Raw genomic sequence first — 25,092 nt, forward strand, 5'->3', positions numbered from 1 at the left:
TTATCTTTTGCATTCATCGTTTGTTTAAAACATCATGTCCGTTGGGTAACACTTCGCTTGAACCATATACAAACCGCCTCCAATTATCTGCAAGTTGCTGAACTCCCTTTCTCAAATCCCATCCGCGCACGTCACAAACCTGTCTCGCGACCTCCTCGAGTAGATCATCCATCTGCTTCCCGGCAGTGTGAAGGTCACTCTCAATAAGTACCCGGTCATCGGGGAGAGCCTTTATAACTTGGATGACCTTCTGCGAGGAAGGCCCACTGAAGTTGATCAAACTTGAGAAAGAAAAGTAGACATCAGAAGGATTCGATGGGTCCAGAAATTGGCGGACAGGATCGACGGGTCCAGAATAGGAATGCATACAGATCCTCGAGGGGAAAGGAAAAGGGGTTGCGTTTGTTTTTGATGATGCTTCTTTCTCTTCATCTTCTTCATCAGCCTCGCCCCTCTGGCTCCTCTCCGCATCACGCTGTTTCCTCTCCCGTCGGGAAAGAACCTTTCGCTCATGACCAGACCAGAGCTCCTTGAGGAGGTCGAACACCGCCCCATGCGCCTGTACACTATGAACAGAGACCGGTCGAGACAACTCCCCAGCCAGCTGCAACTGGGCCCTCAGCACGGTCTTTTGGTGGTCTAACTGCACCCGGTACGGGGAGAGGGACCTACCTTCCCGGGAGCCTGGCGTCATGGTGGCATCCCGGGATTGAACCTCTTGCTTGGTCCAGGCATTGGGGAGTCGAAAAGCGCGATCCAGCCCGACCTCACCGACGAGGGCAGTTGGATGGGCCAGTAACCGGGTCCGTGTTTCTGAGATGAGATGTGACAGCGGTTTGGGGTCTGGCAAGGCAAAGATAAAGGTCTCATCATCTGGAGATGGCGTGAGGACCTTTTCATAATGGGCCTGTTTAAGCTGGGTGGTCATAAACGGATCGTCCTCATCTTTGCGCGTTCCCTCGTCATCGAAAATCTGATGTGAAAACCACGGATGCCACCCGAAACACGGAAGTATGCGCTCTTTTTTTCGGCTGGTGGTGACCGACTTGGTTGCTTCTACTGGCGCTGCGGTTTGAAACACGAGATCTTGATCCTCGCCTCGAGTGGCCATAACTGTGAGAGTGGTGGCTTTCATGCGGGGGATCTCAGCGATTGAAGCCATGGTATCGGTGGGGTGACAATGGGCGTCGAAGACCCCGATTTCCCAAGGGAAAGCTGTCTCGTCTTGTGCCATTATCTTCTGTGGTGATTGAATATGATCTTGTCTGGTGTCGAAGATGTATGAAGAGACGCTCTCGCATCATTATTGAGTGTGGAGGAATATGTGGGATATGATGTAATGTCATGCCTGAGGCAGAAAAGATCACATGCTCTTCTCCGCATTTTTGGATGCAACAAAAGACGAAAACATGGAATAAATCAGCCCATTTGAAAACGGGCGAACAAATATCATGACTTTCTCTTCTTCATCTCTGACCCTCCGTAATCCGTATATCTTCTTGCGTTGTTAGCGTCTCTGTGTATATATAAGCCTTCATGCCTACCATCACCTTCTCCAGCTTTGTGACCGTCCCTTTCCTCGCCCTCCTCTCTGTCCCTCTACTTCTAACAGCATACATCACTATCTGCTTCTCTGTCCTGGCCCTGTTCATCCGTCTCTCTATCATCTACATCGAATTATCCTACGCCATCATCACAAACTACTTTGTCATCCCCACATCCTCCAACTCGTCCCTATTGACCTTTGCCGCATCAGAACCCACCACCCCATTCCGTCGTCGATCCTCAGATCATGGATCCATCGTGAACCACAATACCAATACCAGCAGCCATACCCTCCCCAGAACCCCGAGCGCCCGTCAACTAAGACTCCTCGTCCCTCCCGGACCCGGGCCCGGTATCATCACTAACGCCAAACCCCGCCCAGCCCTAAGACGATACAACAGCTCCAACTCAGATGGACAAGGACATCGCAAGCTTCACAAACGCACCAGAGACGCCCGCAATAACAGTAACCCTTGCATGATCCCCTCATCCGCAACAACGGCCTCCTTCCTTAGCCTCGTCAGCGGCGACGAAGGTCGTGACTTTGAAGGTTTAGGCGGGTGGCGCTGTCCAGCCCCAGCGTCGTCGTCGAAATCCCGCAGCGGCCATCCGTCCAGATCGGCTTCTTTGTCTCCTACGTCTCCGTCGTCTCCGTCCCCGTCTGATCATGCTATTAATGACGAAGAGGCGGATGAACGGGCTTGGTTGTCGATAAATAATCGGCTGGAGCTTCCCTCGCAGCCGGCGCAACAGCAAGTGCAGCAACAGCAGCAACAGCAACGGGGGCGCCGGCATCATCAGCGCTCTATTACTACGTCTATGGTGACTAGTTCGAATTATCGGACGGGGAATTGTTTGTTTATTGACCAGAATACAGCCCATAGGGATAAAAGTAAAAAGGAATGAAGGAGATTAAGAACACTGTGATTCTTCAAATCTATTGATCTATATATATACATCTTCCATTATACTGAGCAGAGTACATGGGATAGATAGCGAGCAGATAAGGACAAAAAAAGGAATAAACAAGAGTAAAGGTCAAAAAACCGCTGCAAGTCGCATTGTTTCCATTATACACGTAATATTTCTCACTGCAGCGTCATTCATAGCTTCCCATTTCTCTCTCGCCGGCCAACCTCTTCCATCTCGGATAAAACCATTTTGTTGAAATCTTCCCACGCATCCAAGTAGACATGGTGTCCTGATCCCTTGACGATGACCACCTTGGCAGAGCCGTTGTCTGCCTTGCGTTCTTCTGCTGTGGCATTCTCGAGGGCACGTCGCTTTTCTTCTTCGATCTTGGTCTGGGCTGCGAGACCACCTGCTGCGTCCATCCAGTCGTGGTCACCATACATGAAGATGATGGGGATACCGTTCTCACGTCTGGCGGGTGGCAATGAAGAGGGTTCGGGTTTAACAGGCGATTCGGAAGTGGACTGGTGGGGAGATGTTTCTGTAGCTTCGGCTGGTAGCGAGGGGGGTGTGGAAGAGGACGACTGGATGATTTGCCGTCCAACACCCTGGATCCGTCTGATAAGAGGACTGCGAGCAAAAGCACCGGGGGCGAGAATGTATGTCAGAGCGTACTCTCCGCTCCCTCGCTGACTGAAGATCGAATATGAGTAGTCATGCAGGGCTTTGGCCTCTGCTGCTGGCAAGTGGGAGAATCTTCGAGAGGTCCAGCCGGATACAATTCGCGGCCCAAAGGGTCCAGTCCACCGAACCAAGCTGAAGGGAGAGATGTTAGCATCCCAGAGATAGGCAAACCACCTGGGAAGAGTGCGACGGGGAGGGCGATCAGACTGTGCGTCTACAGTCTGCCGAGTGAGGAGGGTGTTGCCATCGCCTTTTTGCTGCAACATTCCAGGAGGAGGGACCGCTGACGAGGATTCTGTGATTTTGGATTGATCCTGTGTGAACTCGTTGGCCATGGTCGACTCAGAGTGCTCCGGCATTCCGGCCGCAACAGCAAATGGGTCTTCTGGTATTCCCACCGGAGACGCGAGAATGAGTTTGTTCAAATGGCCTGGATATTTGAGAGCATAGGCGACTGCCATGTATCCGCCCAGACTATGACCGAGCAAAGTAAATCGATCAATTTTGCGTTTAACACGCCATTCTTCCAGCGCATCCACAAACCAGTCTTCAGCCTCCCGTGTAGCCTCCTCCTTTTCTTTCGCCTTGATGCGAAATTGAGGACGGGTGCTGCGACCCATGCCCAGCATATCCAGGGCATGAAGTTGCCACCCTTTGAGCCGGCTCAGCGGTTCAAAGTTTTTGTAGAAAAAGCCCAGTCCAGCGCCATATCCGTGAAGCATAACCAGATGCTGATCAGCATCCTCGCCAACCCTCTCCACGGAAAATTCATTGAGCGCCCGGTCCTTCCCACTCAGCTCAACCATAGTAGAGCGCCATCGACGAGGGCCGTACGGATCATTGAGGGAGTTGATTGACACGTCTCCCTGTTGACTGGGGTCTGCAGCTTGAAGGCTATCAGGCGTGCCTGCAGGGACGTCCGAGGTGTTTCCCGTCTGTCGATGGGTGGGAGGGTTGTGCTGAAGGTAAGGCAGGTAGGACAGAACTTTATGCTCTGCTGCTGCGGCCGGCAAACAAGCCCACTGGAAAGCAGGTTTAGTATCTGTATAAAATACCCCATATCCATAAACTATCTATCATCCTAGTGCGTACGACATACCCACTGGCTGAAGCCTTCTCTATAGCCCATCGGGAACCATGTTGACGACGACCGCCCAGCGGCTTGAGCAGAATCGATCGCTTCTTGCTGCTGGCCCTGGTCGCGCATACTGCTTCCCGATGATTTTAAAGATTCCGACGTCATCGAAGAGGTATTTCGGCTCGATAAGGCGGGATTGAACGAGGGGATAACGCGAGGGACCTCTTTAGAGGCCCAAGGTCGAGGGGCCTGGAGGGAGGGTAAAGGGAGTCGCGCGGTATACACCTTGTCGCAAGGAGAAATCGGAGTGACAGAGAGGGGGTTCTGTCACTCGTAATCGGATTGAGGGATGGTGATGGCTATATATTCAGGGATGGATGACAGGCAGACGCAATCGAAAAACGCAGAAGAAGCGAAGAAGAAGCGGTTGGGACGGAGAAAAGCTCAAGGCCGCTTATCCCCGACGCAACGTGGTACGAATGGAGGCGAAACGATGGAAAACTCAAGACGAGACGTGATGAAAACCTTAAAAAAAAAGTCGATCGATTAGAGGCGAGGCAGATGAAGTCATACAGAAAACCCCGGGGAGGAGCAAAACACGAAAACCGTTGAAAGCGTGGACGATGACGATCGGGTCGACCTGATGGGGCAGCCAAAAGCTCCGGTTCCTCCACTTCGGCGTCGTCCTTCATCTTCTTTTCCCTCTCCATCCATCGTTTAACTTCGTCCAAGTCATTCGCTGCTTTGTCTATGCGATGAGATAGCATCATCTGGCCGCAAAGGCCTTGCTGTCCCCTGATTCCTTGTTTGTGTCTTTGTTTGACTCCTGGAGATTCCTCTCCCCTCGTTGACCTCCAAGAAACGAAAACACCGTCGTTCACCTACTTTTACCATGGCTTCTCAAAACTTAGATCAGCTAGTCAAGGGATCTTCAGCTTCATCTGATCCCCAAACGGCTTCTTCGTCTTCTTCACCTTCCGATGCATTGAATGCTCCTCTCCCACAGTCGTCTCCCTCTCCGGATTCCTCTTCTTCCCCGCCACATCTCTCGACTCCGGATCCGCTGTCAACTTTGCCCTCCTCCCCACCCCAGATCTACTTGAATCTCCTTATCCTAGAAAGCTCTCTTCGGGCTCAATATCTGGCACTACGTGAACGTCGACGACAGAATACCTTCTTCCTCCTCTTGCTCGCTTCGTGGATTGCTTACTTCGCCTACGCGCTCTTCCTCCGCCCGAGAGAAGATGGCCGCGGGGTGGGAGGCTCTGTCTATTGGGTGGTGGATATGGGAGAGAAAGTTGCCCTGATTGGAGGAGTCGTGACAGCGCTTCTGGGCTGGGGCACAGGGCAGTGGGAGCGCGGAGTACGCTGGCCACGGCGCTGGCTTGCCGTCGCCAACCGCGGCCTGCGTTGTATGAACACCAAGATCATCATCATTCGCGGGTCTTGGTGGCAGGAATTGCTCTCGTACCTGGCTTTTCTGTTTCCCTTTTCCGCTCCCTTTTCATCATCGCCCAGCGGGAATTTCCATTATGTCGAACGTAATCTGACCGAGAAACGCGGTGGTCGGCAGCACTACCAGCAATATTACAACGTGGACACCGAGTCGGGCCTAGTAGAGGAAGATCTCAGTCCCGGGGGCGATTACATTCGACTTTTGCTTCTCCCCAAGTCGTTCTCGCCGGAATTTCGTGAAAACTGGGATGATTATCGCACGGATTTTTGGGATAAAGAAAATGAAAGACGCGCCCAGCTTCGGCAGGAACTACGGGAACGAGAGCGCCAGGTGGCCCAGCATGATGGCAGCTGGTTCTGGTGGGTTGGATTGGGATGGAAGGCGTCGCAGCGACGACGAGCTGTTGCTGCTACTCTGAACCGATCTGGCGAACATGGGCATCGCCATCATCCTTCCATTAGCACCAAACACAGTCATGAGTTTAAGTCTCCTGTTCGCCGCAGCACCCGCTCCGACTCCCATTCCCGCACCCCATCTCGCAGCAGCACCCCGGTTGACCTTGACGACCGACCTCCTTCACGATCCTCTCCCGTCGGTCGTCCTCGTCGAGGTAGCACAACTCCCTCTACTACCTCGACCACGGAACACAGCCAGAACAAAAAGAAGAGAAGCTCCAAAACACTCCCACGTGGGCTCTCGCCCCTCACACAAGCACAGATCAGAGAAGGCGTGCGTCCACCGTCGTTTTCATCAGATGACTCCATCAGTGTAATCGGAGAGAAAGACAAGGACGAAAAGTTTGAATCTTGAAGCCATTTGCATCACACTGTTTCACTTTTTTTTTTTTTTTTCGGGTCTTTCTATTCCCCTCCGTTATTATACCCCCGCCTTAAACTACCCATTGGATGTGTCATGTGCTACATGTCATCATGTATGTATATCCGGAAAATCCAGTTGTGGATCTCTTCTTCTTTACTTTTCCCCACCTGTGTCTAATGTCCTTGTTTATGTGTCAATTGGATCTTTTAATATACCTACTTGTCCCGAAGTACTCGGGTCTTCCAAGATTGCTTGCCTTGTGGAATATGAACCTGCTTTCTATCCTGGCCACCAGGTTTGTTCTAGACCAGTGATATGTCTTCATACGGCCATAATACCCAAGCTTAACTATTAAATAGGAATCGAACTGACCAATGGCTTGAAATTCAAACATTTTTGTCAAACAATAATTCTATATACAGGCAAATGACTATAGAAAAGGGATATATACGAAACAGAAACAGGACAAGAAAACATTGAGGCTCTACTCTACTCCAAACCTTCACCAAGCCATTTCTCAACTATCGCCTCAAGCTCCGGCTTGTACAGCCATTCCAAATCAAAATCTCCACCCGCCTCGGACTCTTCCTGATCACTCGCCTTCGGCATGCGACGCTTGTCAATCTGAGCATTGAGTTCCAACACCTTGTCAACTCTCTCCTGGCGTCCCTGCTGCCAGATCTTCAAAGCCCGTTCGAGGGAGGTGTCTCCACGCTTCGCCAGAGTCAATGCGTACGTATATACATCTTCAAAGGCCTGGTTGATACCCTGCCCCGCCGTTGGTGGGATAGCATGAGCCGCATCACCCAGGATGATCACCCGAGAATGTTCAGAACTCCACTTGTCAAGTTTGGGGACCATATAGAACGGCCACAGGTTGATGTTGGATGGGGAAATGTCCGATACGGCCCGTTGCACGATCGCCGGGAAGTCGTTGATTCCGTCTCGCAAAAAGTCAACACACCACTCCTTGTCGTTCATGAGTTGGTTCCAGCCCTCCCGGTCCAACTGCGCGGCGCGCTTCTGTCTTCCGATCAACACCTCCGATCCATCCTTCAGCTGGGGTGCAATGACAAACGCCCCGTGTAACTTGTTCATAATCGTCACGGGGAGCTGGTAGCCCTCGGGAATTTGCAACTGGCTAGTGGGCACAGCAGCAGTGACACCCATGGCGTTCATGAATCGCGGCTCGAGCTCAGGGTAGAGGTACTTGCGCACCCGCGAGTGGATTCCATCAGCCCCAATGAGACAAGTCGCAGTCGCGGTCGTTCCATCGTCAAACACCCACGTCACGTCCGTCGTGGTCTCAGAAACCACACGCTGAAACTTCTTCTGGTAGTTAATGGGGATGTTCGCCTCCTTGATCATAGCCGAGAGCTCGGTGATGAGAACGTGTCGATAGATGCGCATGCCACTGTACCCGTATTTCTTGCTATCCCCGAATTCGTATGTGTCAAAGGGCTCGTCGCTGGGAGTGCGGAAGTGCAAGTGGTCAAAGTCGTAGCCCTCGGGACGGATGCGCTCGTAGACGCCTAGGATATCGAGAATTCGGAGGGCGTTGGGAGAGAGCATGACGGCTCCGCCGATGTTCAATGGTGCGTCGCGGGCCTCATAGATGGTACAGGGGATGCCATGTTGATAGAGTGCAAGAGCTAGTGTGAGACCAGAGAGGCCTGCACCGATGATGGCGATGTTCTCAGTAGACGACATGCTGTTTCGAGTTATTGTAATCGGGGTGGTTTTGTAACAATGGTAATGCCTGAATGCTTTAGATGCTTGTGGATGAATTGAAATCGAATTCGACGGTTTCTCGCTTTTATATAGTATCTCGACCTGTATACTCAAGCCGAACAGCTGTCCGGATCCGAAGTCCAAGATCGGATCCGACAGTCCATCTCCGGAATATGCAGCGGCGATGTTCGTTCAGTCCGGGGCACCCAAATGAGGCCATTTTTGCACTTACTATGGAGCATCCAAGGCTGAATATTCAATTTGAACAATTGCGGCTTAAGATATTGTTGTATTTGGGGGATACATTTCACCATGAGAATTGGGGTTCGTATTCGAATTCACAGAGCTTCTTGTTGACGAGTACTATGTTTCAGGTATTCGGACTGCTCAAGGAGATTGTTGATAGTGGGGTTTTCATGTGCATTATACCAATGTTTATACATTATTTACAGTTATATAGAGATATTTGTGCTGCAGACTGGGCGATGTCAAATCTGTCTTGTGTCTGTCGATGAAGCATGTAAGGAGGCTGTGAGTTTAGTTTATAGATTCCACGCAAAAGACCCATCTTCGAATGTAAAAGGATCGCCTTGGAAATTGTTGAATTCAGTGGCTAGTGCAGATGACTCAGCGAAGAAATCTGGTAATTGGAGCTGAGCTGAGGGATTTAGTTGGGCTTCTTGGTTCGGTGTAAGCATGGGCTGGGTAGACTGAAGCTTTAGACAAGTCAGCAAAGAATCTTGCAAAAGATTTGGACTGGTTCGAGTATACCATCTGTGCAAGGTCAGGTAGATTAAATGCGTATGGCTGCTCTGCCATAGTTGGGAGTAGGTGTTGTCGACAAGCAGACAAGGCTTTCTGTGCTCCTTGATACATCCAGCGTTCTCTCAGCTGAGCTGAACCTCGAGCTCGCACTGATTGGAGAACAACTGAAAGAAGGAGGACATCCTTGATATTGCTGCCATTCTCTCCGATTCTACGTGTCAGACTGTCCAGAGAGTTTTCGACAATACGAGTTAGGCTAGCTTTGCTATGCATCATGCCCTGTGAGTTTGAGAAGACACCCGGCTGAGGATTATCGGAAGGAGTCTGAGGGCCCGACTGTTGTTGACTGGACAGCTTGATGTAACCACACACGCTTAGAGCTGCCCATAAGATGTCGTTTTTGCAGAAGATTTGGAAGATATCCCAGTAGGTGGTCGAATTGAAGACGTCTAGGTCGGCCACGTTAGGGTCGAAATAGTCCTGATAAGATAAGATCGCCAGTGACGACTCCAGGCATACTCGTTGTATCTCAAGGAACATCGGATCGTCGCGGCAATCACCCATGGCTACGGACCTATAGAGGCAAAGAAGAGGCCTGCGCGTATATACATCCACCAGAACGCGATTCAGCAGAAGTGCTGGGACATCATCACCCTTCAGAGTGTGATCCAGTTTCAAGGCGGATGGAATCTGCCGCAGACAAGCTTCTAACCTCTGCCCTTGCTTTACAAGTTCGCTTAAATCTTTAACCGGGCCTGCACTCTTCACAAAATCCATAGCCCTGACACGATATTGCAAAGACTTGGCCAGAGTGACCAGAGCCAGGGAATCTGTAGATTCATGTAAAGGCTTGGAGAGAGGAAGCACAGCCGTCGACTCGTCGAAATCGGAATCGTTGAGATTGGCAGGAATGAGAGGACCAAAATCGAGTTCTGGGGCCATGACCGGCATTCCAGATGCTATAGAAGCTTGGAGATCCATTTCTACAATGGTTATCCACAGTCGTCGCCTGTTTTCGGCCTGAAAGACAGAGAAGTTTGTGGACTTGGAGAGATCCAAGTGCAGACCCATCACCATTGCAGAGCGTACTAGTGTACCACTTTCTCTCCATAACTCCTCAGGGGTGACTAGCCGTAGATGACAAGATAATAAAATCAGTACCTGGACTTGTAGTGTTGTGAATTCAGTTCGTTGCTTTCTACCCAGCTTTTGCAACCACGCTCGGATAAGGTCGACTGCAGTCAGCTTCAGGTATTCCCATGTGGAGGGATGGTCCAATTTAAAGCCTTTTTCTTCCAATGCGAGTGATACAATTAATATTGCCGTGAGCTGTGCGATAAATAGCGATGACCGGTAAGTTTCATTATCCGGATCAGTCCAAAACTCCGCGTACTGACGAAAAAAAGAAGGAACATGGAGAATTCTCAATGTTTTCTCAAAATTCTTGGTATATGTCTTTAGCAGCTGGTCACACACTGCTTTCGAAGGGAGTAACGCCCGGAGCTGTAAAAGCTCCGGAGAGCCATCCACATCTGAAACTGAATCTGGCGAATTCAATGGTAGTTGTGATTTGCTCTGAAGGAACTGTACTTCTTTAGCCAATCCAATAAGTGTAGAATCTTTGGTGCACTTGTTGATGAAGTCTTTGGCTTCTGCAAACTTTGGAGATGTCAATTGAACTTGCATACCGAGTAGTATGAACAAAGATCAAACCCACCTGGTTAAGAAGAGTGATCCTGTTATTCTGTCCATGATATCGGGATCGAGACCCCTTGACCACCAGAGTCCCAAGGTACGGTGGCGAATTTTCCGATTGAGTAACGATATTGCTGGACTGCGGACTACTGTCATCCTTGATTAGTACAGGGCAGACGGACGAAGCGATTTTTCGTTACCCAGAATCCAAGACTGCAGCCTCTCTGGCCGGTCCAAAGTTGACTGTTTGCGATCTGACAGATAGTAGCTCTTCCAGTTTGACAACTCGTTGCTGGAGATCCTCGATGACCCCTATGCCTGTGGCTCTTCCGGGTTGATTGACTGCAGTATTTGTAGCATTAAGTTGAACTCGCTTTGCCTTTGGCATTGAGTCAACGGTCTCTGGGGTCTGGTTATACGCGCATTCTGCTGAGCATCCAGCTTTGATGCAGTTCTCGCATGGTGTCACTCGATCGCATTTCAGCTTCTTGTCTCTACATCGAAGACACGACACTACGGGCCGTGGCCGTTTGCGTATTTGAGTGCCGTCCATTGGAGCTTTCGGGGTGAGATATTTGGGGAGATGAGTTTCATGTCTGGTGCATCTCAGGAGCCCCTTCCAGGAATGGCAATGAGCTTCTGTGTTCTGATACTGTGACGTCAAGAAATGAAGCTATACAGAACAGCCAGGTGAAGCACGTGGTAAACAATTGTTACGGCAGACGGGAAGGACCAGATGGACAGAAACCAGATTTAGCACAGGATGTTTTGACTATTCCTCTTTGGGCATATTAAACGAATGATTTCTATCCACGACGTCCTCAGCTCGATGGATACACAAAAGCCCGGAATAACACGTACATGTTTACCGCCACTCTAAAGACAGACTACTAAGCCTACTTTTCCTGTGGCTGTGCTGCCCCTCCCCTGGCCAGATCCCTGACATCATGGCGCCCACTTAACGAAGCTTAGCTTCTCTTGATACTCGCCAAGCATCAAATCACAGCGCCACAGGCACCGCCGATCCGCCATCACGACTTCAGCTCTCATCCACCCGGCGATAATCGCAAGTCCATCGTACACGAGTCTCATAAGAATTACATAATGGCACTAGCAGAAGGGATTATCAGCTCAGCTCACCGCTGATTAGGAGGGCGTCATGGGACGGGCAAAAAGGACATAAATACCCCTCCAACCCCTCCCCTGATTCTGAATTCCAGATACAAACAAACACTCTTCTTTTCTCTACCTCCTTCAATCCACATCCTTCAAAATGGTCAACATTCCCTTCAGTATGTCTTCCTCTTCCCATCTCGTCCAATCAATCACTTGACTGACTTGACCAGGCGAGTTCCACGAGGACTCTTACAACCAGGTCCAGCAGTCCCAGGGCCACGAGGCTCACATCACCCACGACCTGATCGGTGGAGCTGCCGGTTACGAGGCCGTCAAGAAGTTCAACGAGTACCAGGCCCAGCACGGTATGCTCTTATGAAGTACTCAATTTCTGATCACATTCTAATATCATACAGGCAAGGTCGTTGAGCACGGCCAGGCTAAGGAGCTCATCGGTGGCTTTGCCGCTGCTGCCCTTACCAACCTCTTCGAGACCAAGGGTCTGGACCAGGTTGACAAGATCAAGGCCCAGCACGCTGCTAAGAAGCACTCTGAGGAGCACCTCGAGGGCCACTACTAGAGGGCTTATATAGACATGCTCTCTTGATATGATCTCGATGAATAAATAACAAATTTACTTCAAAATACTTCAAAATCTCTGACATGTAGAAGAGCCACGTAGCCATTGTAGCTAAATTAAATCAATGTATCTTTCCTCTGGCATTGACAATGCTGATGATGGAATGTCCAGGTGGTTGAGCAGATAACTCAGGGGCATTGCGGGGTATGTATCGGATCGATCGACAATCGCACATCTATTTTGGATATTCGCGGGATCATGCCACCTGGCTAGTACATTATGATTTATGTTGCAATTGGCTTCGATGGTGTGATTCTAGAGTTTTGGAATGGCCAGCTAAAAAAAATTTCATAATAGAAGGATCCATTATATTATTATTGCTGCAGCGTTCGGTATCGCGTTATGCGTGATGTGCTTCGGCTTATGTCGATTCAGTGAGGGGTAATGCATGCATCATGTATATAACCGTGACACTGTCATAATAAGCCCCTGTGTAGATCAAGTCTCATCATATGGGACCAATTCAATTGCATCTATCACCAGACAATCTATGACATGGCAAGTAAAAACAAGAGGAATAGAATGATGTTATCGCTCTTGTCTAATATGTTGATGAATTGCGGTGTAGTACGTGCCTCAATTACCCCACTTCCCGTGTATACATAGTTTCATGTAAACAATATTGTTTCATATTGCTATTCGATGGGAAGTCGGCGTTGAAAGTGATATAAATCTTGAAGATCAGTAACTTTGTCTATTACCCCGAATGCACAGTATCCAAAATATAAAACAAAAAGTAGGATAGTTCTTCCAAATCCAACCCATATACTTAAAAAGCCGTAGTAAAACACAAGTCGACAGATCTTAAACTCCACCCACTCTTAGCGAGTATCTATCCCATCGTCTAGTGACCTAGTTGGTGATCACCGGGGCAGTGTTATCCCAATCGTTGTTCACTGCCGCATCAACGAGCCATTTCGCAACACTCGTACGGCTGGTGCTAGCCATCATCGGGACTCCCTGGCCATGGTTTGGCCACACCTTCACCAGGCTCGCTTCACCCTCTACCAGCCGCGATGGACGGACGAAAACATAGTCGACACCACTTTCTCTGACCTCGCGATCGGTGTGGTTGTGGTCATCGTATTGTAAGCTCATGTTGGATTTCTTCATGAGCATGCGCAATAGGCAGTTCATGTTGTCCCACGAGTCACCAACGCCAAAGGCCTGTAAGATGACGGTCTTGCGAACGCCGAATTCTTTCATGGCCTTGACGATGTTTGCATTGCAGTCCGCCATGAGCCTTGGTGGTGAGATGGGAGCGGCGAACGGGCTATCGGATTCCCGGGGAGCATTCAGAGTGACAATCACAACGTCTGGGACCTTGTGCTCGAAGGCCGCTCTCACATCGGCTAGATCCGTAGGAGTGCCTAGTTGCTGGTTAGTCAAGGTTCAAGGAAACGTCTGAAGAAAGTCCTTACCTTTCACGATGTCTAGGTTTGTTGCTGCTCCCATTGCCGATGGGTTTCTGGCTAAAGTGGTGACTTCATGTCCTGATTTGGTGTTAGCTGGTGATCATCTAGGAGAATACAATGAACATCAACTACAAACCTTGACGAAGTAGCTCATTAATGACGAGCTTGCCAGTACGTCCACTGCCGCCGATAACGAGAACGCGCATGTTGATGGTTGTTTGAGTGATTTGAGTGACGAGTAGAAATGGGTATGTGAATGTTGTTCTTGTTTTTGGATTGAAGATATGAGGCTTGAATGAAGAACTCGAGAGCTTGTTAATTTGTTCCATCTTGGATTCGACGGTATTTATAAAAAAAGAATCAAGCCGTTAGAAGCCATGGAGATGTATGTATACAGTCAGACTGTCCGGATCCGAACACACCGGATCCGAACCGGAGAAGCATAGCCATCGCCGGTCCGAGTGGAAGGACATCCACAATTTTCGTGATCATTGAGATATCTATGGAGAGGCTGAGTTGAAATTAGCCTACTGAGAAGGATTCTGAATTATGCTGGATGTTTCTCTCTCTAACAATAGCTTTGGGGGGGGAAGATGGTGACTACTCCGGACTCTGTACTGACAATCTATTTCGTAGAAACAACTACAGAGTATGGGTTGCTACAGTTAAACATGTGTATTTTCAAGCTCAATTCTGTCATGGCTAATTCAACGCTAGGGACCATACACTTCATATCAAGTGCTGTATTAGATGAATACAAAAACTCCAAACACCAACCCGGGTGAAATCGTCTTGAATATTGTAAATATGCCCTTGAACAAGTAAAAAAAGAAAAACCATCCAGCATGGTCGTTTCTGCTGTGATCCCTCCAAGTCAAGTCTCAATAACATAATAGGCAGATATAGGTCTATGATTAAATTCTGTAAACGGTTTCATCCTCTTCGACATACCTGTAGTTGAAAAAGAAACGGTTAGTCAAACATGACACTTTATAAACTTAAGGGAATTAACAGTATACTCACATCAACTCATTTCGTTCGTTCATCTCCCTCAGGGCTTGGACTGCTTCCGCTCGCTGGAAGACTTGCCCTTCACCAAGAGTGGGCGAGCTGCGCACTGCAGTGTTAACGGCTCCAATAAGCTGCTCAACATCAGCAGTATCGCCGTCGCTAAACAATTGAGTACCCATCAAAGGACCCAAAGCCCGGCGGAACACTGCCAAACGTGCCGGCTGGATAGGCTGAGATGAGGTGGCAGAGGATGCAGTCTGAGACTGCGAGTTGTCTGTCTGAGACTGGACAAGCTGCGATGCAGGCTGTGAAGATGCCACGGACATTTGAGACTGGCTCTGTGTCTGTGTACGTGTGTTTTGGCTTGACCGCATCCTTTGGCCACGGGGACTGGCGTCGTACAGGCCATCGCCATCCTCGGATACGTCTTCGCCACCGGCATCATTAGTGCTGGACTGCGTTGCGGTTGTACGCGATCTCAAAGTCCCGCCTCTCCGTGTGGATCGAGGAGTAGCCGTCGTGTTCGCGGGTGTTTGGTCATCGTCCGAGTCCGAATCGCTAGAGTCCGACTCGTCCGACTCGAAGGTGGTAACCTTTCTTCTCTTGCGGCGCTCATCTTCGACAACTTCCTTGAACATGGCAAATCGCAGAATCGACTCGGCAATCTTGGCATCCCGTTCCTCAACTCTGCTGGACAAACGTGACTTTGCATGGGCAGTAGACAAACGAATGAGGGTTTCTAGTGTACGGGCAGTGATGGGCGATGTCCTGCGCTGGCTGCCAGACAGTTCGTCGTTTCGTAGAGCGGAATAAGTCGAAACAATGTGGTCGGCCGCGCCCTTGGTCAAAAAAGGCTTGACTCGCGATTTGGCGTACTGGATGTATTTCTTGATGAAAGGAATGCTGAGGATCTCGATGTTCTTTCCCTTACGGGCCATGTTGGCCATACCTGCGTGAAGCATGACATTAAATTTCTCGTAAACATCGGTGGGCCGGTTCGAGTCTTGGTTATCTTCAAGTCCAACACCAAGACTCTGATTAAGCTGTTCTCGAACAGGGGCTCCTTCCTCAGTGCCAGGCTGGCGGTAACGGTGCATACGCAAGACGTGCTCGGAGACCATTCTATCCCGGGAGTCATCGATATCGTCGGTAATAACAAAGAGCAAATCGAAACGCGACAAGAGGGAGTCGGGTAGAGCAATGTTCTTGTGCGGGTCTTTGTGAGGATCATATTGTCCGTAAATTGGATTAGCAGCGGCCAAGACACTGCATCGGGCGTTCAAACTTGTGTGGATACCAGCTTTGGCAATGGTGACTGTTTGCTGCTCCATTACTTCGTGAATGGCCACACGGTCAACATCACTCATCTTGTCGAACTCATCGATACAGACTACTCCGCGATCACCAAGAACCATGGCACCAGCCTCCAACCTGCGCTCTCCAGTTTCCTTGTCAGATGTGACTGCTGCAGTCAAACCAACGCCAGATGAACCACGACCGGTAGTGGCAATTGCAAGCGGAGAGGTGTTCAAAACGAAACGGAGAAGTTGGGATTTCGCAGTCGACGGATCACCGACCATCAATATGTTGATGTCACCACGCAGGTGAGTACCATTGTCAAGATTTTTCTCCATACCACCGAGAAGCATGAGCAAGATAGCCTTTTTGACATAGTCGTGTCCGTAGATACTAGGTGCGAGAGAATGGGACAACAACTCGAAGACATTCTTCTTCTTTGAGACCTTGTTAATGTTTCGGATATCAGTGTCAGTGATGGTGGCTTGGGCAATCCCTCCACCAGACTTTGAAGACAGCTGAATAATGTTGTTCGCCATAACAATGGTGCGGAAGGTTGAGGAGCCAGAGCCAGCGTTTCGGTTTCCTAGAGAGCGATAAATACCCACCAACTGGATTCTGTCTCCAGGTTTGGCACGGTCCACCAAGTCATCATCCAGGATCACATCAACACTCCTGGGCAGTTGACCTGCCGGGGCTCTTTCGGGCATTTCTTGGATGGAAATGGATTGGTGATCCAGGTATGTGGAATATCCGTATTCAGTAATCAACTAATAGAGACGATATTTATTAGCACGGTTGTCTGAGTATGAATGTGCCAGAACATACCGGGTTCTTTTCATCATCTTCTTGGGGATAGACGTTCAAACTTGTTGCTCCACTAGCAGTCATAGTCTGATCCCTATACTTTCTTGAAAGGAATCTGTCTTTCTTTTCGCTGTAGTGCACACTTTGGAGCACCTTCGGTCGGACCAAAGAGCATTTTGTAACGATACCCTCGAGCGAGATCATGCGGTTCAGGTGATTGGATCCGAGCGTTCTGGGGTTGCAAGCGAATTCACCAAAGGCTCCAACATAAGCACAGTAGTAGTTCTGATTTATATTAGATTTTGCGCATGGATATTTCGGAACTTGGATAGACATACAACTTCGTCACCAGTTTCTTTCGATGGTCGGTTCGGCAGTGTCTTGATTACCTCCTTCAACGCTCTGTCAAAGGCCTGCGAGTAATCGAATGGGGAGGTGAGAAGCCTATACAGCACTGGTCAGATGGTTGCGCTTGTACTTTAGTAGAAACAACCTACCCATCTGCGATTTCGCGGTTGTGTGCTCTGATTTCATCGATGCTAACCTAAATAAAAAGGAAGGTTAATCGCAAATCCAAAACTCAAGACTCAAAGCTCCATTCAGATAAAATTGACATACTATCAAGCGTCGTAGACCTCTATTCAGCATCAACACGATATCTGCTCGGTAACTTTTGACCAGTCAGTTCCATTATCGCAAGGCGAAAACAAGGGAGAGACAGGGTATCAGTAAGTTGTTGACGGACCTTCGTGCTCGTGCATCGCCTGTAAATCCCCATTGTTTAGCGAATGTCGGAAACGATATATACTAAAATGAGGTACTTACTTGGATCGAGGAACTCAACAGCAGCTCGCACTCGATCTTGAGCGGCCTCATCACGGAGTTGCACCCCGTCCATGGCGAGAGCTGTTGCAGGGGCTGCAAGGCGGTCAATGGGAAAATGATCTGATTGTCAGGATCGTGAGATCCAGAGTTTGCAGTTTCAAAGATGAGAATCGTAAATAACCGGATGTAGATGGTAGCGTGGTGTGGCTCCAATAACCTGGTCCTCCGCCAAAGAAACAGAGTGGGATGGAGAATCTTTCGTGAGGACGCGACATCCCAATCGGGTAGAATTGAAACGCGGTCTCGCGAAAATACGCGTTAGAGTGCACATTTGATGAGTCAGCTTATAGGTTCTGGTCACGTGTAAGATCTTCGTTTGTGTACAAAGTAGAGGGCGAGGTATCTGCAAAAGATTAAATAAAAGAGTAACTAACAAGATATATTTATATAGAATGAGATGATCTAATTGTACATTATCGCATCTGCGCCGCAATGCCCTGATGCAAGCCTTTCTTCGAAGACATGTTGTATATAAGGTGTTCGTATTGTACACTTGGAAAATGTTGATACACGCAAAAATTAAACAGAGACCGTATGCTTTTCCATCCAAGATCCTAATGTACTCATCTCCGGCGTGATCTGCGGAACTGGCGTGCAGTTCCTGTTGCACCGGGAGTACTAGACGGCGTCCCCTCCAACAGAGTGGTGAGTAGGAGTTGATGTCCTTCATATGTTCTCTTCGACCGCCTCTCGTTATCCAATGATTCATCATCCATAGCAGAAGACCGGCGTCTACTCTCCAGTAACGATTCTGCTTCAATATCATACTCATCCTGGTAATCAAGAGTCTTCTCAGGAGGCGTGACAATATCTTCAGGGGAGCTATCAGCAACACCGGCTTCCCTGTTCCTCGAAACCCCAAAGGCTTGAGCAGCTTTGCTGTCGAGAGACATCTGGTTTCTCTCCTCCGGCGTAGTCTTATCTGATTCGCTAGTCTCTGGAGACGGGTGTTCCACGTCTGTAATAGGCCTAGGCTTCCCACCGACACCGAGGATACCGCCAGTCCACACAAACTGCTCATATCGTTCCAGGTCATCGGCTCTATCACCTTGTTCTTCGCGACGACGAAGCAGCACGCCTTGGAATTTCTCACGGAGATAGGGCATCTCGGCGATCGCTGCAACCGTGGTGGGGGCAGTACTATGGAGAGCATACAATTCGGCACCCCCGTCATATATACTTCTTTCCCGGAATCTGTTCAAAGAAGATGCGAGATAGACCATAGAGATATACGTGGGCTGCATGAAATCAGGCTGGACCTTGCTCCAGTATTTCCGGCCTTGTTTGCCGAGAACGCGGGGATTTTTCCGCCTCGTTGGGTTCTCAATGGCATCGATGGTTGAAGGGACTCCAGGAGGCCGTATTCCATATCCTCGTTGGAGATGTTTCCAACCAGGAAAGTTTGGCATGAACTTCCGCTCAAAGAGTGTAAAGGCCTCTATTTGATCCGACGGCCTATCGGAGGAGGCAAGCATTTGCACATAGGTAGACCAATTGAAAGTCGTCATAGAAAACCCTTCTTGTTCGATCTTTGCCACAAGTTTGGGGATCCTCCAAGCTTCATTGCGATAAGCGAGGGATCGCATGTACAGTGACAAGGGTCTAGATAGAAGGAATCGGCATGAAGACAAAATGGAGTGCTGGTTCTCGTTATACAGGGCCTGCTGATCTTTTGAACTCACCAGCAAGTTGTTTTGACCTGGGGCTGAGCTTGGCAATGAAGGGCGTGGAGGCTCAGGAGAATCCGGAAATTCAACCCGAGTAGAAACCCATATATCGGTATCTGGACGACTGGCCATCTTCACAGCACGCGGGAATGCCAATTTCCAACAAGCCTCAACCTTTTTATACTGATCCGCTTTCAAGTATGTGAGCATCAGGGCAGAAAGCATTCGAAGTGGCGCGGCGTCGTATGCCTGATCTGTTGGACTGAGGGATTGCTGGCCGCTTGTAAACTGATCAAATAGCTCTCGGACCTTTTCGGAAGCCCCCCTTGTGCCGTATGCTGAGATGACATATTCATAATACATAGCTGGGAATGCCTGGTTGATAGGTTGTTTGCCAGCACCCGGGACTGGTTCCTTCGTCGCATATTTCGTAGGATCGAAATTGGCGATGGTGTCGGCCAGGAACTTCTCTGCATTCTCAAGGCGTACGTTGGCGCCAGTTACAGGCTTACCGTCACTCTTGATGAGCTCCAGATCCCGCTGCAACTGACTCTTCAGAACAAGAAGTCTTGAGCTAAATCCTGGTCGATTGAACCGCTCTTGGATTTCCCGAAAGATGATATGCACCATATCTCGGTTCCGCGATTTGACATACCCATAAAGAATGATGGCATAATGGAATTCCGTGGCATACATGCGACGACTTCTGTGGAGCGTTCTGAGAATACGGCGGGCCGCGTCGGGTTGTCCTATGAGGACCAAGCTGAGCATGAGAGCACCATAGGTCATGCCATCAGGTTGCAGACCAGCCGCCTCCATGCGCGAGCGAATCCTGGAAACAGCTTCCAAATCCATTCTGAACGCATGGTTCCATAGAAGCATGTTCCACATCCGAAGCCTCGAGCCCTTCACCTCCAGACCAAAACACGTTTCAGCAACACTTTCAGCCATATCCAAGTTTCGGTTGTTGCAATACGCCTCCACAATCGTATCAAGCAAAGGGGCTGTGATTTGAACTTGGCGCTTTTTTGCTAAAACAAGCAAATTGCGAACAGTATCAATGTCACCTCTATTGGCGCAAAGGCCCATTATTGTTCCGAAAGTGTGTGCGTTGGGCTCAATCCCCTTTGATAGCATTTGCTCGAATGTCGAAAGGCTGGAGTTGACATCATTGGCATTCGCATGTGCAGAAAGCAGAATATTCCAGCAAACGGTGTTCGGCTCAAGACCAAACTCCTTTGAGATCCTCTCGAATTGCCGTAGAGTCTCTCGTACATTGCCGACCCTCGCGTGGACGTGGAGTAGTGGTGTTAACAACCTCCGGCTTAACGGCTTTCCATGGTCTGCCACAAGTCTATCGAATATGTCGTTGACCTGAACCACATCTCCAGCTCTTGAGAAAGCGATGAGTCCGCTTTTGTATGCGTCGATCGATGGCTTGCCATGAAAATGGGCGAATTCGTCAAGAAAGTATTGAATGCCGCTTGTGATTTCAAATGAAGCAAGAGACCTCAGGAAAAGACCCAGAACCTTTGCCGGAGGCACCTCGCTTTCCATCTGCCAACGGAAATTGCGGTATATCACAATGGACCGGATGAACGTCGATCGGGCTTTGGATGACTGAAGAGCCCCCATGAGACTGAAATAGTGATCTGGGGTTAAAACACCAAGGTCATTGAATTTTCGTAATAAGAACAGCATTGTTTCTGTTGACATGCTCTCGACTAAACTTGAAGATGAAAAAGCGTGAGTAAGTAAAGAGCGCGCCAGTTCACGAACAGGGCTATCATGCGCTTGACCTTGCAAGAATATGGCAAGGTTATAGATGCTATTGGTTACGGACGAAGCATCAAAATGAAGAAAAGCATGATGTAGCCACTCATTTTGCAGAGGCTCCAGTTTCAAATCCCACGTCTCGCGCGCAAGATCCCATTGTGAATTCTTCACGAAATGTGCAAACGTAAAACTCCAACATGAAATCCCAATGTTTCCGGATATAGCTTCCTCGCAAACCGTCTTCATTTCGGATACCTTGCCAGCTGCCAAGTATGATTTTGCCAGCTGCAAGTAGTCTCCATCTGTACGAGATTTGGCGGGAATTCCATCAAATAAGCGTTTTGCTCGATTGTGATCAACGACTCTTTCTGCTGTGCTCAAATACACGAGAAGGGCAGAATTTAGGTCAACTGGGTGGCCTGCGGCAACGTAAAGTGTCCACGCTCTTTCGTGATCTGGAAGCCCTTCCTTTCCAAGGAGCCCCTTCAGGCTATCATTTGCCCGCTTGCGATCCTTACCACTAGTAGCCCCATCCAGCACTGACTTGTCTACCCCAGCAGGCTGCGATACACTAGTGGCGTTCGAAGCGTACGTCCTGGTAAGATTGGGAAGAGCCTTTCTCCGTCGACGGGGGATAATTCTTTTTAGGGGGCGAAGAATACATGAAGCCGCAAATTCCTGCGTCCGTAGAGGGTACAGAAAATCTAGAAAAGGCGTTCGTGTATCGCTTGCAACCCTGTCTGGATTCGGGGTGGGGACTCGCTGGTCGGATGTTTGTAGAAGGACCAGAAGCCATTGCGGACACTCCGTACTCGCGCCATTGAACTTGCCCTGGACGTGAGGGTATATCGATCGAGGAGCTCGGACTGCACCATTTGAATCCCGGAAGAAACGCCGTCCTGCGTTCTCGAGGCATCCGGCAGCCCGTTCAAGCATTACCCCCAATGTTTGCGGTGTCAAACCCTGAAATCACCGGAAGTAAACCAACGCGCGTAACATATCGTTGCCTAAGTGCCTAAATTGAGAAATATAATACAGTCAGATCGACCACTATCCAGGATATATGGTGGTTTCATGAAGAGACAGGCCGTACCGAAGAAAAAAAGAACCTTGCGCGGAAGCTCCGAAAAAACACGACTAGGTTCCTCCTCAATGGTGAGAAAAAGTACTGGGAGTTTCTGACAGTTAAACAGAAGATTCCCGAGAATGAATTCTAAGTCCCAACGAGTTCCTGGGTCCCGTATGGTTGACGGCAAAACGAAATTTTGGAAGTTCTGGCAACAAGCTTAGGAGGATACTGGAAAGAGATTCCCGCAGAGTCGGCCGGGCATTCGTTTGGCCGAGAACTGACACTGCCGATGGGGAAACCCGCACTATCAGGCAATCCCACCGACAGCGTGTCTGACTTGGCCTCGCCAGCAATTTACTCTTATTCCGTCATAATCGTCATAATGGATATCACAGACTTCATTTTCGCTCAGAGAGAAGAGGTTCTCCTTGCTGGAGATTACAACGCTTACCATGCGCACGCCTCGCGCAAGTTGCACAAGCTCCGCAAGAAGCTTGGGCAAACCACTCCTAAAGGCCGTAAATATACAGCTAAAGCTCCTGTGAGCGCGGAGAATATTGGAAGCAATGTGGCGTATGCTTTCCCCTTTCTATCTAGATTTGCCTGTTTGCCCTTCTGACTCTGGCTGTTTCTGCTCTTATAGATACGTACACCTCTTACTCGTCAGCTCAGAAAGAGCATGGGCTCAAGCAATGCATATGAAGTCTGCGCATTCGGCCGACCCGTCCGCGAAGGGAATTGCTGGATCCACCAGACGCCACATTATCACTCGCTTGAACAAGGCCGCTGGGTATGCGAAGGAGCTTGTTATTCTGTTGCAGGATCGATCCACTTCTGGTGCCACCGACATTGATGTCGTTGAAGCACGTGCATATCTTGCATCACTGTCTGGGGCACTTTGGTTGGAGAAACGAAACTGGGAACAATCTCTAAGAAGTTTTTCAGTTGCCAAAGTGATATATACGACGTTGGGCCAAAAAGCTAAGAAAGATGCCTTCCGAGATCTTCTCACCGGCACTGTCGACCCTAGCCTTCGTTACGCGGCATACCAGATGAAGCTTCCACGCTCCAAGCCCCTCCCATCTCTCGCAATCGCCTATTTCCCGTCAGATGCCGAGATAAGATCAGAAGTTGAACGAGTCGAACCCGCCTGTCTTGAGGAGGAAAGTGCGGGGACTAGACGTACTGCTGATGGAGAGGTGCAACAACTCCCAGAAAATATCACGTGGAGGTCGCGAACCGTTGCTTTGGAAGATGCTTCAATCTCACAAGCTCTTGCTGCTGCGTCTGCTGCGGAATCTCGTTTGGCGTCGTGGCTTGCGGAAGCCGCAGGACAATCTGCCTCGGCCAAGGATAAGGCTGCCGCTTATGATAATGTTATTATTGCCAGTCAGGATGCAGTCGATGCTACGAAAACCGCCATTGATGATCTTGCTGGTGAGGGTGTGGACTCTGGCGATAAGAGGATGCAAGCTTTGCAAATCACCCGCACAGCCGTGAATTACGCTCTAGTTGGATGGAGAGTCGGGCGCAACCGAGTATTATGTGGAGAGCAAGATGGCATTAGCTTTGAGGCAAGCCAGACAAAGTCCTCACAGGACGAAAAGCCCAGCGTCAAACGCGAGGAGGGTAATGGGAAAAAGTTGACCCAGCTACGTGAAAGGGTGGTTCTGTACGATTCAACATTGCAGAGCATTGAATTCATCCTCGATCTTCCTGGTGTGGCCGCAGATTCCGCCTTTGTCCAGGAGCTAGAGGGAAAGCATTCTTACTTCAGAGCTTTGAGGTATGGTTCACCACGTCCGAGAGTTTTTACCTATATATCCTAACTCAGTAAAATTGCAGATCCCTTGCCATTGGGCGGTCACACGGTCTTCTTGGAAAGTCCAAGCATGCTCTTGCACTGTTTGCCCAAGCACTAGAACTCAGTTCAGCTTCTTCGACATCTCCTCAGCCTTCTGCCAACACCCAGGGCCCCTCGAAATTGGATGTCTCTCAGGGACAGATCCAAAACCTGGCATCAATTTTGCAGAGCTTGGTTGCACAGTACCGTGGCCTGGTGACCCTAGAGAAAATCTCCGAAGATCAGGCGTCCAGATCCGCTAGTCAGCGTCCAGCTATTGAGCGGCTTCACGAGTATTCGGCAGATGGATTAGACCTGAAAAACCTCGTCCCTTATCCACCTCGAATGCAGGCTATTCCTGTGAAGCCATTGTTCCTCGATGTGGCATGGAACTACATTGAGTACCCCCGTGAAGGAGCTGCTCAGCCACAAGCTCAGGCTCCTCCCGAGCCAGCCACTGAAGAAAAGAAGGGCGGCCGACGTGGCTGGTTCGGCTTCGGTCGGTGAGATATGAAGTAGCAGTGTTCGATTCGGTGAATTGATATGGCTTTCCAATGAGAATCGAGGTAATCAATGACACATTGCTACCTGGAATGTGACAGAGGAGGCTGGATCCAGCTCTGTTTTATATCCACCGAGCTGGTTTGATTTCCGTCCGTCCTAGTCACTGACTGGATCAGCGTGGAAGACCTGTAATTAGAGAAAATCATGATTTTGGAACAAAAGAGATGACATGAAATGCTCTTGATAAAACCACCACCTTATCTTCAACTTCTTTTGATCGTATCCAACAATGTGGATTAGTAATGAACCCAATTGTTCGCATGGGCACGTGCATACAGACCCGGTACTAAACCATTTCGGGGTAGGATTGACTGAGTG

The 25,092-nt window shown here is 49.4% G+C and overlaps 11 protein-coding genes across 11 annotated transcripts; 4 read left to right on the forward strand and 7 right to left on the reverse strand.

Moving 5' to 3' along the window:
* Positions 1-13: 13 nt before the first annotated feature.
* ASPWEDRAFT_105502 (TatD family hydrolase) lies at positions 14-1,234 on the reverse strand (the record flags this gene model as incomplete). The annotated part of the gene is made up of 1 exon (XM_040827731.1): positions 14-1,234. The coding sequence occupies one exon, from the start codon at positions 1,232-1,234 to the stop codon at positions 14-16; it is 1,221 nt and encodes a 406-aa protein (XP_040693186.1).
* A 193-nt stretch (positions 1,235-1,427) lies between these two features.
* ASPWEDRAFT_377299 (uncharacterized protein) lies at positions 1,428-2,550 on the forward strand. Its single transcript, XM_040834746.1, has one exon. It carries the CDS (start codon positions 1,537-1,539, stop codon positions 2,449-2,451), a length of 915 nt encoding a protein of 304 aa, XP_040693187.1. The 5' UTR covers positions 1,428-1,536; the 3' UTR covers positions 2,452-2,550.
* A 98-nt stretch (positions 2,551-2,648) lies between these two features.
* Positions 2,649-4,270, reverse strand: ASPWEDRAFT_49487 (putative alpha/beta hydrolase; the record flags this gene model as incomplete). The annotated part of the gene is made up of 2 exons (XM_040837287.1): positions 2,649-4,163; positions 4,241-4,270. The coding sequence occupies 2 exons, from the start codon at positions 4,268-4,270 to the stop codon at positions 2,649-2,651; spliced, it is 1,545 nt and encodes a 514-aa protein (XP_040693188.1).
* An 841-nt stretch (positions 4,271-5,111) lies between these two features.
* On the forward strand, positions 5,112-6,485 carry ASPWEDRAFT_169355 (Spo7-like protein; the record flags this gene model as incomplete). The annotated part of the gene is made up of 1 exon (XM_040830443.1): positions 5,112-6,485. The coding sequence occupies one exon, from the start codon at positions 5,112-5,114 to the stop codon at positions 6,483-6,485; it is 1,374 nt and encodes a 457-aa protein (XP_040693189.1).
* Positions 6,486-6,983: 498 nt separating this feature from the next.
* Positions 6,984-8,204, reverse strand: ASPWEDRAFT_103765 (FAD-dependent oxidoreductase; the record flags this gene model as incomplete). Its single annotated transcript, XM_040827590.1, has 1 exon — positions 6,984-8,204. One exon carries the CDS (start codon positions 8,202-8,204, stop codon positions 6,984-6,986), a length of 1,221 nt encoding a protein of 406 aa, XP_040693190.1.
* A 563-nt stretch (positions 8,205-8,767) lies between these two features.
* ASPWEDRAFT_103533 (Zn(II)2Cys6 transcription factor) lies at positions 8,768-11,238 on the reverse strand (the record flags this gene model as incomplete). The annotated part of the gene is made up of 4 exons (XM_040827570.1): positions 8,768-8,941; positions 8,997-10,649; positions 10,708-10,831; positions 10,886-11,238. The coding sequence occupies 4 exons, from the start codon at positions 11,236-11,238 to the stop codon at positions 8,768-8,770; spliced, it is 2,304 nt and encodes a 767-aa protein (XP_040693191.1).
* Positions 11,239-11,539: 301 nt separating this feature from the next.
* ASPWEDRAFT_180911 (DUF3759 domain-containing protein) lies at positions 11,540-12,388 on the forward strand. The gene is made up of 3 exons (XM_040831853.1): positions 11,540-11,977; positions 12,032-12,166; positions 12,218-12,388. Exons 1-3 carry the CDS (start codon positions 11,959-11,961, stop codon positions 12,379-12,381), a joined length of 318 nt encoding a protein of 105 aa, XP_040693192.1. The 5' UTR covers positions 11,540-11,958; the 3' UTR covers positions 12,382-12,388.
* A 905-nt stretch (positions 12,389-13,293) lies between these two features.
* Positions 13,294-14,062, reverse strand: ASPWEDRAFT_169359 (uncharacterized protein; the record flags this gene model as incomplete). The annotated part of the gene is made up of 3 exons (XM_040830444.1): positions 13,294-13,811; positions 13,863-13,934; positions 13,993-14,062. The coding sequence occupies 3 exons, from the start codon at positions 14,060-14,062 to the stop codon at positions 13,294-13,296; spliced, it is 660 nt and encodes a 219-aa protein (XP_040693193.1).
* Positions 14,063-14,510: 448 nt separating this feature from the next.
* Positions 14,511-18,066, reverse strand: ASPWEDRAFT_37311 (MCM DNA helicase complex subunit MCM3). Its single transcript, XM_040834646.1, has 8 exons — positions 17,796-18,066; positions 17,716-17,734; positions 17,589-17,640; positions 17,468-17,514; positions 17,309-17,414; positions 16,992-17,255; positions 14,880-16,933; positions 14,511-14,807 (listed from the first exon to the last, which is right to left on the reverse strand). Exons 1-8 carry the CDS (start codon positions 17,866-17,868, stop codon positions 14,771-14,773), a joined length of 2,652 nt encoding a protein of 883 aa, XP_040693194.1. The 5' UTR covers positions 17,869-18,066; the 3' UTR covers positions 14,511-14,770.
* Positions 18,067-18,190: 124 nt separating this feature from the next.
* ASPWEDRAFT_66343 (putative translation regulator (Cya5)) lies at positions 18,191-22,577 on the reverse strand. Its single transcript, XM_040838843.1, has 2 exons — positions 22,392-22,577; positions 18,191-22,313 (listed from the first exon to the last, which is right to left on the reverse strand). The coding sequence occupies exon 2, from the start codon at positions 22,232-22,234 to the stop codon at positions 18,419-18,421; it is 3,816 nt and encodes a 1,271-aa protein (XP_040693195.1). The 5' UTR covers positions 22,235-22,313; positions 22,392-22,577; the 3' UTR covers positions 18,191-18,418.
* Positions 22,578-22,696: 119 nt separating this feature from the next.
* Positions 22,697-25,054, forward strand: ASPWEDRAFT_37313 (signal recognition particle subunit SRP68). Its single transcript, XM_040834648.1, has 3 exons — positions 22,697-22,940; positions 23,011-24,153; positions 24,213-25,054. Exons 1-3 carry the CDS (start codon positions 22,750-22,752, stop codon positions 24,715-24,717), a joined length of 1,839 nt encoding a protein of 612 aa, XP_040693196.1. The 5' UTR covers positions 22,697-22,749; the 3' UTR covers positions 24,718-25,054.
* Positions 25,055-25,092: the final 38 nt, after the last annotated feature.

The sequence above is a fragment of the Aspergillus wentii genome (assembly GCF_001890725.1).
Source record: "Aspergillus wentii DTO 134E9 unplaced genomic scaffold ASPWEscaffold_2, whole genome shotgun sequence".
NCBI lineage: Eukaryota > Fungi > Ascomycota > Eurotiomycetes > Eurotiales > Aspergillaceae > Aspergillus > Aspergillus wentii.

Excerpts from the sequence above, each read along its gene's own strand:
- ASPWEDRAFT_377299 (XM_040834746.1), top strand. The coding sequence starts at position 1,537 with ATGCCTACCATCACCTTCTCCAGCTTTGTGACCGTCCCTTTCCTCGCC.
- ASPWEDRAFT_180911 (XM_040831853.1), top strand. Across the intron at positions 12,167-12,217 it reads CGAGTACCAGGCCCAGCACG|GCAAGGTCGTTGAGCACGGC; the intron begins GTATGCTCTTAT and ends AATATCATACAG.
- ASPWEDRAFT_37311 (XM_040834646.1), bottom strand. The coding sequence starts at position 17,868 with ATGGACGGGGTGCAACTCCGTGATGAGGCCGCTCAAGATCGAGTGCGA. Across the intron at positions 17,515-17,588 it reads GAGGTCTACGACGCTTGATA|GTTAGCATCGATGAAATCAG; the intron begins GTATGTCAATTT and ends CTTTTTATTTAG. Across the intron at positions 14,808-14,879 it reads AACGAACGAAATGAGTTGAT|GTATGTCGAAGAGGATGAAA; the intron begins GTGAGTATACTG and ends TTTCAACTACAG.
- ASPWEDRAFT_66343 (XM_040838843.1), bottom strand. The coding sequence starts at position 22,234 with ATGCTTGAACGGGCTGCCGGATGCCTCGAGAACGCAGGACGGCGTTTC.
- ASPWEDRAFT_37313 (XM_040834648.1), top strand. The coding sequence starts at position 22,750 with ATGGATATCACAGACTTCATTTTCGCTCAGAGAGAAGAGGTTCTCCTT. Across the intron at positions 22,941-23,010 it reads AATATTGGAAGCAATGTGGC|ATACGTACACCTCTTACTCG; the intron begins GTATGCTTTCCC and ends CTGCTCTTATAG. Across the intron at positions 24,154-24,212 it reads TCTTACTTCAGAGCTTTGAG|ATCCCTTGCCATTGGGCGGT; the intron begins GTATGGTTCACC and ends GTAAAATTGCAG.